Genomic DNA, 13758 nt, shown 5'->3' on the forward strand with positions numbered 1-13758 from the left:
CGGAGTTTTCTATCATTGTGTTCTGTACTAGCCATTTTATTTCGACTCTGTATTATCTTATCTGGAAATCAAGATGGAAAACGGGAGGGTGTTTTCTTCAACTGTTTTAACGGTGCACCATTTTCATCCGAAACAAATAAGTGTAAAGTATCGGCAACCCATTAGAATTAGAAAAATGCTACCATAACCTCCATGTGTTGTCGGTCTCGATGCTATAGTATCATTATAAAGAATTTAAATTAATTATTTACTTCTTTAAATCTACACTAATTGCTTAGTACATGACGTTACTTTATAGTATAGATATGACTATGACCTCCTTGTTCTTGTGGTACGTTATCTTTGAGACTATTTCGGTAATTTTGTTTATGATATTTTCTAGTGTTGTAGTAGTATTAATCTCGTTATCATTTCACACAATCATTCCGATTCAGTTTTTGGGAAAAAAATTATGATTATGAAAATGGTTTGAGCATTCTTCTGACCGTTTCCATCCCTATCCATACTATATGCAAGGTGTGTGCCCATCGCTGCAGCTACCAAATGTTGGCAGCATAGGTATCAATTGTAAAACGACGGCAATCTCACTATTACACACTGTTACTAGCACAACAAAAGCTTTATTTCGCGATACAAGCTAAGAAGCCAGGACAACTTGACAAGGGACGTTTTTGGACTAATCCTAGTTCAGTAGAATCAGTAGCAAGCTTGAAGAAACTAGAGTGGTTTCTAATTAAGCAAGCCATTTGGTAAAACGACTGGACAAGATGTTAGATTTAATTGGGTAATTGATCCATTTAAATCAATTAAATCAAATAAATTTCAAGGCTCATTATGCTAGGAATTCATGTATATTCATTCTCTTATGGGATATCAATGGGATGAGGAGTTTTGAGAATTAATCCATTTGATTAGGGAATTAGTAACTTATATCAATTACTCCTAATTGATGGATGGTTGATGGTTGTGTAGTGGAGGATGATTCATGGCTAGTTGATGACAATTAGTTGCTCTATTCCTCTTCCTATTCCATTGGTAACCTACATCAATTACTCCTAATTGATGGTTGGTTGATGGTTCATGGCTAATTGATGAGAATTAGTTACTCTATTCCTCTTCCCATTCCATGACTCTTACTTCATCTTCCACTCCTCATATAAAATGAGAATGGATTTGATCTCCCTAAGGAGAAGTGAGACACACTTTCATCCATTTCCAAGGCGGTTGCTGCTATAGTAATCCCATCCCGACGAATGTGTGCACACGCGTTGGGAGAGTAGGCCTCCGAAACCACGCACTGCTGCGACGTTTGCACGGACGGGCGGGTGATCAGATTTTTGGGGAGCGCAAGGCGCGACTACTCACTGTTCGTCAACGTCTACTTTGTCTTCACCAACATGTCAAACACTGGAGACAAGGAGAAGGAGGCTTCCGTCAACACCAACGGAGGCAATACTGCCTCAAACTCCAGCAGAGAACCATTCTTGTGGTATAACCTTCTTACATTATTTCAATTAGAAGTTTTACTGTTAATGTTCATCGCAATGTCAACATTGCATTATTATGTGATTGTTGATGCTTATTCTACGTTAAGCATGCTCATGTTGATTACATTCACCACTATCACCAGATCAAATCCTATTGTAAATATCATGTTTATTATCTTGTTATTTTGGATTAACATACGCCGAATTATGACCAAATTTCCAGCACAAGAGACGTTTTAATGATTGTTTTCTAAATTAAAACGATTGGTTATAAGAGTTTGAGTAAAATACAACTTGCTAATTATCATTTCAAATTCCTAATTATTTTTAATTATATATATATATTTTAAGATGAGTCCACATCACTTACAACATGAGTTGAGTTTATGAATTAAATTAATAGCATATTAAAATAAGAGTCCAAGATAAGTAGAACTTTATATTTATTAATTCTGAATTTTAGAATTATCAAATTTTGGGGGAAAAACTATAACTAAAAAGTACATAACATTTCTGTCGACGGGGGATACCCGTAGACCGGATAAATAGGGTATTGGGGTACGTTGGTACGAGGATCTACACGATACGACATCAAGACGAACAGAGAGACAAAAATTATACTGGTTCAGGCCCCTTGTAAGGTAATAGCCCTAATCCAGTTTATATGAGATTGATATGGAAAACCACAGAGTACACAGAGAACAGATGAATCCGGCGTTACCGGCGAGACCCTTGTCGAGATGATTCGACAAGATCTCCCGGCGAGTAGGCTTCGCATCCTCCGGCTTCATAACCTATGGTGGGTGTGTTGGCGCTATGATTCGATGATCTGAACTCCTCAGGGGGTGTGCCTTTTATACCGTGAATTGCCTTAGTCTCCAAGTAGAACTCGGAGACAATAAACCTGCATGATATAGAATAAACCCAATCCTCTCCGAGTAGGACTCGGTTAATCACCAGTCCGTGAGGATATTTTCCATAATATCTTCTAGTTTTCCTTATCATATATGGGAATATATCGTATATACGAAGGTATACCATATCCGTATATTTCGTAATTCATAGGATAGGAGGTATGCCTTATTCATAACCATGACAATTTCCATTGGCATATTTTATTTATGTTGTAGCAGGCTCCCGGAACAAAGGGTTGGCCTCCTATTTAACCAAGACATGGCCTCGAACGCCTAACAAGTATGTTCATGGGAAAGTTGTGTTTATCCATCAAATACTATTCGTGTCTAGTTCAGGGAAAGTTGTTTTATCCATCAAATATTATTCGAGCTTGTTACAAGAGGGGCATGTAGTACACGCCATGCTGAGGAGAAGGCTTGATTATATAACCCGGCAAGAATATTCCATTAGAAAATATTGGGTGACCACTCCAACTGCCCTTGCAAGATGGCGCTAGTGGTCCAGAGAGTCATCCAAGTGTACAGGAACACCCCTAGGGTTTACAGCTCCTCGAGGGTATTACCATAACTTTGCATGTACCTTTGGGGGCACTGATGTAACTTCATGTATACCTCCCAAGGCAATATAAGACAGCCTAACCTTGTAGCAAGACATGTGACATTGGATTGGAACAATGGCAACATAAGTCAACCAATATATCTCAAGTTCATGTCACCTTGAGGATAGTTAGGGGAAAAGTGTATTTCCCCACCTATCCCCATTTTGTTCGTGACCTTGGGTCCCAACAATTTAAAACAAACTCTTAATAAGATCTGCAATCATGATATTTAGATCGACCTAATCAGCATAAAAGTATTTCTAATAATCTTGGTGCTTTCCCAGTGCCTATTTAGTATAGATATTGATAAATTTTATGATTATTTCAATTCCACACACATAGCTAACTCATGTGCTCAGTCTCACACTTCAAATTAAACGTGGAAGTTAAGATTTTGTAGTTCCAAGGGTTGAAATATCACTTGAAGGTTGATCACAGTTGCGGTTGAAAGCTCAAACTAGAAGGATGAAAACAATTATTCTTCAGTTCATAATGGTGTTGTTGAGGAAAGTATCAAGTAGAAAAGCACCTATTATTCTGGTGTAATCATGAAAACCATGCAACAAACAAACTGTATATATTACAGTTTAAAAAGTTCTAAAAAACACCATATGCGTGAGAGGTTATGTTGCACGTTGATGTAAAATTTCAAAAATAAACTCATTTTAGTTAATTTCATAGAAAGAGTGAAAAATGTTGTTTTCAACCTCTTCATTGCACCTTTTATGAAGAGTAAAATGCACCGTGGGTACTAAAACTTGTAAGGTGGGTGCGTGCACTCTAGTCACTAATCTTATAAATTACTCAAACAAGCCACTCAACTTGTTTCATGGGTGCAAATATTATAGAATACATGTCACATGAAGTGTTTGTTGCTAAATTAAAAACCCTATTGGTATAAGATGATGCGCTTGCGATCCATATGGGCAAGGCAAGGTTACAAGTTTGAAGTTAAGCAAAAAAAAATGCAAATTAACCTCTGTATTCTTACATGCGCTGCTACATGCATATGCTTTCAGTCAACACAATTGCATAATGCTTAGCAAAAAAAACAAAAATATTCTTAAATTAGATTATATTGTCAATACTATTAGACCATTGGTCTATTTGTGTTAACGTATATGAATGAAATTAATATGGCATCTAACTTAGCACACGAACATCCCACTTGGCATATGTTTTCTGTGATTTGCACCTTGGAAACAAGATAGGTGTCTTGTTTGAGCAATTTGCAAGATGAGTGACTTAATTGCACCCACCAAACAAATTGTGATACCGCTAGTGTACTTTACTCTTTTTATGAATTTTGTGTTTCTTCCACATGAAACCAATGTAGATCTTAGAATTTTTAGATGTTCGTACTATAGCACTAGCCCTATATATGGTAATTGGTAGTAATTCTCTTGAAAATTGCAAACGTAGTTTTCATGCCTTAATGAATTTGTGGTTTCCACTTGAGTTTCCTCTAGTTTTGTCAACAAAGTTTTGGAAAATGAGAGGGTATTGTGGTTTGCACTTGATTTTGCCCCAAGCTAACAAGAGTGGAAAATGTGTGTGGTGGCCAGGATAAGCATGATAACTAGCTAAGCTGTGACAAAACAAAAAATTCCATTATGATTAAGGGTAGGTACCAGAGTGCAATGTTACAACAAAACTTAATTAACCGTTTTGTGAAAGAGGGCGGGAGGGAGAGGGAGGGAGGGAGACACACACACACACACACACACAGAGAGGGGGGGGGGGGAGGGGGACAACATGAAGAAATGGTTATCATCAGTTGTATAGTTAGGAATTGAACTGAAAGCTGAAATATGAGAATTACACGTTCAAAGTATAAGTCTACTTTTCGCTAAGGAGGGATGTATGCTGCAGAAACCATGCAATTGAAAAGATAATCATGTGTCTCATGTGTCTGATTTCTGCCATAGCTCGTTGAACAAATTTAAAAGTTTTTTGACTACCTTAAAATGGAGTGCATGGAAAATGTTAGTAGAAGAATATGCTATGTTTTATGGTTTAGCGGAAAATGATATTGTTTTGATAAATTACCTTCTAACAACTACATGCAGGTCCTATTTAGGAGACATATTGGCTCTGTTTCTAGCCATATACATGCAAAAGAGTGATAGAACAAAGAAATATTGTGCATGGCATATTGCAGTCGTGATACTACAATAATGCAAATATTGCTAACTACAGATGGAGATTTAGAAAAAAAATGCTTTAAATATTTTTCCATCTAAACAATGTTAACTTTTACACCATCATGATGTGTAATGTTAATGCTGATCTTTTGTAATATTTTTTCATGGAAGAACACGAGCTAAAGGCTGGATTTAATTTATTTTTCTTAAAAAATGAAGCTCGTGGATATGCTTCTAGGCATCCCTCTCACTAGTTACGTGGGCCCCACTTGTAAGTGAACTGTCTAGAATATTCCTAAGAATATTCCTTTATGAAAATCCAATAAATTATTTCCAATGTTCTAGAAAATGAATTAAACTTTCAAAATCCATATCTCTAGCTCTGGTTGACTCCTTCCACCTCCCATAGTTCTCTAAAATTGTGACATATCAAAATGTCACTATTACTAGTCCTAAGTATGTCTTTTTCTTGATCTTTGTGTAGGTTTCAACTGTTTGCGTATAATTTGGGCCGTCGAAAAATCGTTCGGAAGTGGTTTCGAGAAGATTTGTGAAGCCCCTCAGCATCACCTTTGAACATATTATGCCCATATTTGAACTTAAGTTTGTTGTTTGTAAATTGATTATGCGTCAATTGGCGTGCACTTGCAAATGTTTCGCCTCGTCTACAAGATGGAATGATATGCCTACCTAACCCTGTTGCATTTGATCTTTCCTTCATAACAGCTATATCATGTTCCCTTGTAACCACCTTTGTTGTATGTTGGTATTTGTGCAACCTTGTAAGAATATTGACGGTAGCCCTCAATCTTTAAATCTGAGAACAACTTGGGTGAAACTTGTTTCTAAAAAGCTTTGAAAAATCCGACACGTGGGTTAGTGCCTGCGAAAGAATATGAGTTTATGAGAAAACTCGCGACACAGGGTCATTATTGGGCGAGATGCATTGGTGGTTGCTCGTAAGGACTATCCTTTAAACTACATCCGAACATGTAAGTACGACCACATGGGTTAAGTGGAACACTCCTGGCTAAGGAACTAGCTAGGCCAGGGAAGCCTTGAATACCAATGGACTGCATCGTCGAGGTGGTGTCGAGGAGAACCCTTGGGATTCCTTGCTAGCATGGTCTGGGATCTAGCCTGTTGTTAGTCCAAGGACCCCTTTAGTTGGCATGAGGTAACCTTGTGTCATCTTTCAAAATGCAATATCATGAAAGCCTCAAAGTCATCATATGTGGATGTTCTGCACAGGTTGTGTGACCCAGTTAGTAGCGTCAGCTTGGGGGTAAAGTGTACCCCTCTACAGAGTTAACTAGTTGTTCAAACGACTGTGCCGAAGGGTCATGGGCGGATGTGAAGTGATTCCTTAGCATAGTTTTTGTTTATATTGTGCTTTGTGAAACATTGTTTGGTTTGGGAAACGTGATGCTTGGGCTGGAAATAAATGACTATCAGGGAGACAGGGGACTTAGGAAGTCCATGAAAGTAAATGGATGTCTTGAACTATGGGACTCTAGGAGTACTGAAATGGAATGGCTCAGGAAACTCGCTTTGAGGCCAACTCTGCTACTTGTGCAAACTTGGAAAGTCAGTAGACTTTGTCTTTCTCTGTTGTGGAAAAGCAAACACTTATATTATTCAAAGCTTTAAAACAAGGGTTAATTGTATCCATGCCACTACAAATATGCCATTTTAGATAAATACCACTACTATTCACGATATTGGCTACGTGCCACTGGAATTTGGGGAAATTGGAACCGTGCCACTTTGTCGCGTTTTCCGTCAAAAATCTTCGTTAGCCTCAACCGGACGTGCGGAAAAAAGAAGAGGCGGATGGAGGAACATGGAACTGATATGTGGATCCCACATTGAGGGGTCTGACGGAAAACGTGACGAAGTGCCACGTTTACAATTTCCCCAAATTGCAATGGCACATAGCCGATATCGTGAATAATAGTGACATTTATCTAAAGTGTCATATTTGTAGTGGTATGGGCCCAATTAACCCTTAAAACAAACCCAATTGCAAAATAGCCAGCATCCCTTAAAAGTTTGCATAAAACACCTAAGTTTCCCAGGCTTGTTAAGTACGTAAATACCAACCCTTGCTCTATGCATATATAGTTCTCTCTGCTCTAAAGGTAAAGTTGAAGTGAAATGAAAATTAGGTTTCATCTTGGTTCACAACCGTTGCTTGCATGTGGTGTTGGGAGTTAGTCCTTGGGTCCGCAGCTGTCGTTGCTGCTTCCTTCCACTTAAATTAAGGATCACAATGATTCATAAGTGTTTCTGTGAGTACCAATGTTGTGTCATGTGACTGGTATTGGTATCTCGGTCTCGTAGGGAGCGGTTTACGCCGTTTTCCTACAGCACGCCCTTGTCATGTCTTGTTGTACGGCAGTGCATAATCTGGGTGTGACAATGTACCACGTACATACTCTCTCCCTTGTCCCTATATTCCTTTTTCCTTGGTATTTTGGACATCAAATAGTTTTTAATACATTTTTTTTGTTAATTAGGTGTTTATTCGAAATAAAACTATATCAATGTGAAAATATTTTTCATGACAATTCTATTGATATTTTTTAATATAAAAAGTTTTGTATATTAATGAATTATTAAGATTTTAAAATTTTGTCCCACGAAAACGGAGATAAGTACATCTTAGCATATGATTAAGCAATCATCACTAGCCAAGCGCAATCTTTTGCAATACATTAATATAGAGTTCTTCCCCAAGTCAATCGGCCACATTCTCTTTCATGCAAGCTAGCAACCAGCCTGCCTTGTTATTTTTTTAAGGAATAGAATGAGGGATGGATGTCCACACTCCACGCTTCTCGATCATGCTCTTAAACATTACAATTTTTGTAAAAAAAATTCATACATATATTTCATAAAAAAAGTTTTAAATCCAGTATTCAGCTTTATAATACTAAATATATCCATTTGCGCCCTAAAGTAATTCGCAAATCATTGAGCTATTTAACCGTTCAGCCATCAACACAAAAGAATGCACCTCGTTGGCCCTCTCAAGAAGGCGATCCATAGACAAACCTCTGTAATCTTGCGGGAGACTATTTTGATGCCTTAAGAGGATATTGCCTTGTTCGTTTAATTAAAAACCATCCAAACGGTTATGAATTTCTTTTAAAAAAATATGATAACACTCATACAACATATCTATACAACTCCATAAAATTTTTTGATCCAAACTCAACTCACACATCGAGATATAAAAAAGGGAGACAAATCCAACATATGAATAGTAGCATAATATAATGTTCATATATGAATTTGTCACTTTTTTTCTCGATGTGTAAGTCGAATTTAAACTTGTTTTTTTTTGGACTGATAGATATCATTATACTTTATATTGTCAATTTTTTAAAAAATCTTTCATAACTATTTATATCGAAATTGAAAGAAAAATTTATATGAGGGAACATCCCCTCGATCTTGCACGAGTTTACCATTCGCCATTCGGTTGTATAGCACTTGTTCATGTATAAACCAAGAAGACACTAAAATGTGCAATTTCAATAGTTTAACTAATTCAATCTTTGTTGATTTGTTGCTATAGTATTTCAACAATACCGAGCTACTGTTATTTGCATATTGGAACAGTAGTCTTTCACACGTATTGTTGTACTACATCCGTCCCAAAATATAGTACGGAGGGAGTAGCTGCTAGCTGGAGTAGCTAGTGTTCTCGAGTCCAAACATTCATGGACGGTCGGGGCACCGTGAGAGCCGGATAAGTGCAGACAGTGGTACCAAACCAACAGTACAACTTCTGCAGTATCCCGTACGCGCGCTCGATCATCAGCTTGCATAGTCACGGAAAAAGCCCACCACGTACATAACCGATAAGATCAATCGATCGGTTTCACGGAGCAATGCAAATCTATCTTCAGAGCAGCAATGCCTCTATGACTCTATTCGCATCCAGTGATGCAAATCCATCGCCAAGATGCAATCTATATACCCCCGGTACCCATTGCATTGTGTATCACAACGCTAGCTTGTACATGTGCGCGCATGAACTACGGGCTTAATTTGCACCTCCGAGCGAAACATTGATCGTTTCTTATGAAGCACACGCCCACTGGTGGGTCAGTCACGATCGCGCATTCAAAATCTCTCATGTTTTTACAGTAAAATCCACCCTGGAGCCTGGATGACGGGAGAATGTAGACCGCTCCTCAACTCTGTGCTCGTTGGACTTGGACGCAGCCTATAAGTGGCTGACCCCGAGTTCTCCGAGTTAGCAAGAAGCCACTCCACTCGGCCGCTCCTGCATGTATAACTAGCTAGCTCTAGCTCGCTCAGGCACTCGATCCACCGCCGGGCGCGTTGGATTGAGATAGGCCGAGGAGATGATATCCGGGCACGACTTCTACACGGTGATGGCGGCGGTGGTGCCGCTGTACGTGGCGATGTTCCTGGCGTACGGGTCGGTGCGGTGGTGGGGCATCTTCACGCCGGACCAGTGCTCCGGCATCAACCGCTTCGTCGCCATCTTCGCCGTGCCGCTCCTGTCCTTCCACTTCATCTCCACCAACGACCCGTACGCCATGAACCTCCGCTTCCTGGCGGCGGACACGCTGCAGAAGCTGCTCGTCCTGGCGGGGCTCGCCGCGTGGTCGCGCCTCCCCTCGCGGACCGGCGCGCCGCGGCTGGACTGGTCCATCACGCTCTTCTCCCTCTCCACGCTGCCCAACACGCTCGTCATGGGGATCCCGCTGCTGATCGCCATGTACGGGCCATACTCCGGCTCGCTCATGGTCCAGATCGTCGTGCTCCAGTGCATCATCTGGTACACGCTGATGCTCTTCCTCTTCGAGTTCCGCGCCGCGCGGATGCTGATCGCCGACCAGTTCCCGGACACGGCGGCGTCCATCGTGTCCCTGCACGTCGACCCGGACGTGGTGTCGCTGGAGGGCGGCCACGCGGAGACGGAGGCCGAGGTGGCGGCGGACGGGCGGCTGCACGTCACCGTGCGCCGGTCCTCGGTGTCGCGGCGGTCGCTGCTGGTCACGCCGCGGCCGTCGAACCTGACGGGAGCGGAGATCTACTCGCTTAGCTCGTCGCGGAACCCAACCCCGCGGGGCTCCAACTTCAACCACGCCGACTTCTTCGCCATGGTTGGCGGCGGGCCACCGCCCCCGACGCCCGCTGCGGTGCGCGGCTCGAGCTTCGGCGCCTCCGAGCTCTACTCGCTGCAATCGTCGCGGGGCCCAACCCCGAGGCAGTCCAACTTCGACGAGCACTCGGCACGGCCGCCGAAACCACCGGCAACGACCACGGGGGCACTCAACCACGATGCCAAGGAGCTCCACATGTTCGTGTGGAGCTCGAGCGCGTCTCCCGTCTCAGAAGTCAGCGGCCTGCCTGTGTTCAGTGGCGGCGGCGCTCTCGACGTCGGCGCCAAGGAAATCCACATGGTCATCCCCGCCGACCTGCCGCAGAACAACGGCTCAGGCAAAGGTCCGTCCCGACATTAATGCCGCAGTAGTAGTACTGTCACTTAATCACGGGCTCCATGTGCAACTCTAAACATAGACCTTCCCAAATTTTCTACATTTTCAGAGCACGAGGAGTACGGCGCAGTGGCATTGGGTGGCGGCGGCGGCGGAGAGAACTTCAGCTTCGGAGGAGGCAAGACGGTGGACGGCGCCGAGGCAGTAGACGAGGAGGCGGCCTTGCCTGACGGGCTGACGAAGATGGGGTCGAGCTCGACGGCGGAGCTGCACCCGAAGGTCGTCGACGTCGACGGACCGAACGCCGGCGGCGGCGCCGCGGGCGCGGGGCAGCACCAAATGCCGCCGGCGAGCGTGATGACACGCCTCATCCTCATAATGGTGTGGCGCAAGCTCATCCGCAACCCCAACACTTACTCCAGCCTCCTCGGCCTCGCCTGGTCCCTCGTCGCCTTCCGGTACGCCGTTTTTTCTTTTTCCCTCTCTCCGAAGATTAACCTACCTTTTTCACGTGACCTGTGCAATTACTCATTTTTTGTACTGCCTAAGTTAGTTCGGGTGATAAGGTGATTTCACTCGACAGAGACGACAAGTTCGGCGAGGATCGAGGACCGCGATGGTGTTGGTGATGATAAGCGCGAGAGCGATATTATTCTCGGGGAAACCTAGCGAAGCCAGAGGGAGTGGGTAGCGCGTAGGCGTAGGCTAGGAAGCACCGAAACTGCCCGGGGGCGTACGTGCCGTGGCGGTGGGAATAACCGAAAAGCAGCTTTTTTACGGATCCCCAAACGGCGGTGGTGGGCCGACGAGGTGAGTGAATTTCCCGCCGGCACGGACCACCGCCGCGGGCCCGGTCGGCACCAATCGCGAACTGTAGGAGCTGAAAAAGGCAGAATTTGCACGGCGCGCGAGCACTGGTCGTCGTCGAGCCAGTCTACCAAACACAGTCACACAATAGCGTTTCCAAGCAAGGAACCATGAACGATTGGCCCCGTTTCCTTTGGAGTAACCTGCATCTACTACTACTACTAATCATCATAAGAGCACACCTGTTGTTATTTTATCATCTCTAGTGGCTAATGATGTTGATATTTACTGTTCCGGGAGCTAACCAACGGGCAATGTGTTCATGGGTCACAGGTGGCACGTCTCCATGCCAGCAATCGTCGAGAAGTCCATCTCCATTCTCTCGGACGCAGGCCTGGGGATGGCCATGTTTAGCCTGGGTGGGTGCCCACGCCCCTTGTGCTCATGTCTTCCCGTAGCCCTACACCTCATGCTCCGCAATTAATCCCTCTTCACACGCACTGGTGCCCACTGGCCCGCGCTCGAGCTAACGCTGTCAAACTGTCTCGTGGCCAGGATTGTTTATGGCGCTGCAGCCCAGCATCATCGCGTGTGGCAAATCAGCCGCCGTCGTCTCCATGGCCGTCCGCTTCCTCGCGGGCCCTGCCGTCATGGCCGCCGCGTCAATCGCCATCGGACTCCGCGGGACGCTCCTGCACGTCGCCATTGTTCAGGTAACTATGGGTTGGTTTGGTTTGTGGCCTAAACAGGCCTTACCAAATTTTGACAAATTTTAGCATGACTAATTTTGGTAAGACAAAGTTGTGTTTGATTGAAGCCAAATAGCCTAAATTCACTATTGAAATGGCCTATTTTTTTAGGCATGCCAAAATTTGGCTTCAAACCAAATAGACACTAAATACTATTGAAATTGACAAATATTGGTAAGCCTAATTTAGATCTCAAACCAAACCAGCCCTATATGCATGCATCTAGAAGAAGTTACTACAGTAAGCAACCCGTGCAAAGTGATAATTTAATTTCTCACTTATGCCAATTATAAAATTTGGTAGACAAGCTTATCATGTGTGGGGGCGTTTGGCTTTGCCAGCAGCGTGTACAGGGTCGGGGCTCTGATCTGTCAGACCCTGGCTTATATACTCCGGGCCTGTTTGGCACAGCTCGAGCTCCACCCCTCCTAAAGCTAGAGCTCAGTCAAACAGTTTCAGCTCCACCAGAACTGGGAGTGGAGCTGGATAGAGTTCTCTTATAAAATGAACTAGAGTTGTGGAGCTGAGTTTAGGCAGCTCCACAACTTCACTCCAGACTCAACTCCTGGAGTTAAATTTAGAAATTGGAGCTGTACCAAACAGGCCCTCCGTATATATGATTCCATCAGCTTATTTACTGGAACATGTGTACTTACTGGAGTAGTATCAATCATTCGAGCAATTTATTTCCCTGTGCATTATATACTACTAGTATATGTGAAGCTAATGCTCATTGATATATATATCTGGGAATTCGATTTGATAGGCGGCTCTACCACAAGGGATTGTGCCTTTTGTTTTTGCAAAAGAATACAATGTCCACCCGGCCATCCTGAGCACAGCGTAAGCAATTTCCTTTGCTTGTTTTGCTTGCTGATATTTCTTTTTGGATGGTGTTTATATTTATTCTGGGCAAATTGTCACTTTTTACAGGGTAATTTTTGGCATGCTAATAGCTCTTCCAATCACATTGCTGTACTACATCCTTCTTGGACTATGATCAAGAAAGCTTATGGACGCTCTCACATAAAACGGAAGAAATGGGGGCAAAGAGAGAAAAAAAAAAGCGATCCTGTCCATCTCAAACAGCGTATGCTTATATGTATAGCCTGTTGTCGGACATTGCCCATGATGACAAGACAACGAAGTTGTTACAGAGCTATATATCTCTGCGACATTTGTACAAGAGATAACGACAGACGAATGTACTCAAATATAACCGATGTTAGATATGTGTTCTGTTAAAGATCTCAACACTCCCTATACACTCAAACCCTTTGATGAGATTGTGACAATGTTCAGTACAGCAATAGTGATGGCACGTTGGTAAATGAAGAAAAAAAAACAAAAGAAAGAAATGGTAGGGTCTGTTCACTTTGATGTCATTTTCAACCTTACCAAATTTTTGGTAAAGTTTCCCAAAAAGTGGCTATATTTAGTTTGCTACCAAATTTTGGTAACTATGTAAGAAATTCTACCAAAATTTTGGCAACTATGCTAAAATTTTGGCAATGCCAAAATTTGGTAAGGTTTTCTTTGGCATCAAAGTGAACAGGCCCGTAGTAGTTTGATCTC

General features: G+C 42.9%; 1 protein-coding gene across 1 annotated transcript; it reads left to right on the forward strand.

Annotated features, from left to right (window-relative positions):
• Nucleotides 1-9214: 9214 nt before the first annotated feature.
• Nucleotides 9215-13437, forward strand: LOC127760174 (auxin efflux carrier component 3a). The gene is made up of 6 exons (XM_052284395.1): nt 9215-10634; nt 10737-11085; nt 11768-11853; nt 11990-12147; nt 12950-13026; nt 13117-13437. Exons 1-6 carry the CDS (start codon nt 9524-9526, stop codon nt 13181-13183), a joined length of 1848 nt encoding a protein of 615 aa, XP_052140355.1. The 5' UTR covers nt 9215-9523; the 3' UTR covers nt 13184-13437.
• The last annotated feature ends 321 nt before the right edge of the window (nt 13438-13758 follow it).

The sequence above is a fragment of the Oryza glaberrima genome, chromosome 1 (assembly GCF_000147395.1).
Source record: "Oryza glaberrima chromosome 1, OglaRS2, whole genome shotgun sequence".
NCBI classification, from domain to species: Eukaryota; Viridiplantae; Streptophyta; class Magnoliopsida; order Poales; family Poaceae; genus Oryza; species Oryza glaberrima.

What these genes read in the sequence shown, in the direction of transcription:
- LOC127760174 (XM_052284395.1), top strand. Translation starts at nt 9,524, where the DNA reads ATGATATCCGGGCACGACTTCTACACGGTGATGGCGGCGGTGGTGCCG. An exon ending in TGGTCCCTCGTCGCCTTCCG is followed by an intron (nt 11,086 to 11,767) that starts GTACGCCGTTTT and finishes CATGGGTCACAG; the next exon opens with GTGGCACGTCTCCATGCCAG. An exon ending in TGCACGTCGCCATTGTTCAG is followed by an intron (nt 12,148 to 12,949) that starts GTAACTATGGGT and finishes TCGATTTGATAG; the next exon opens with GCGGCTCTACCACAAGGGAT.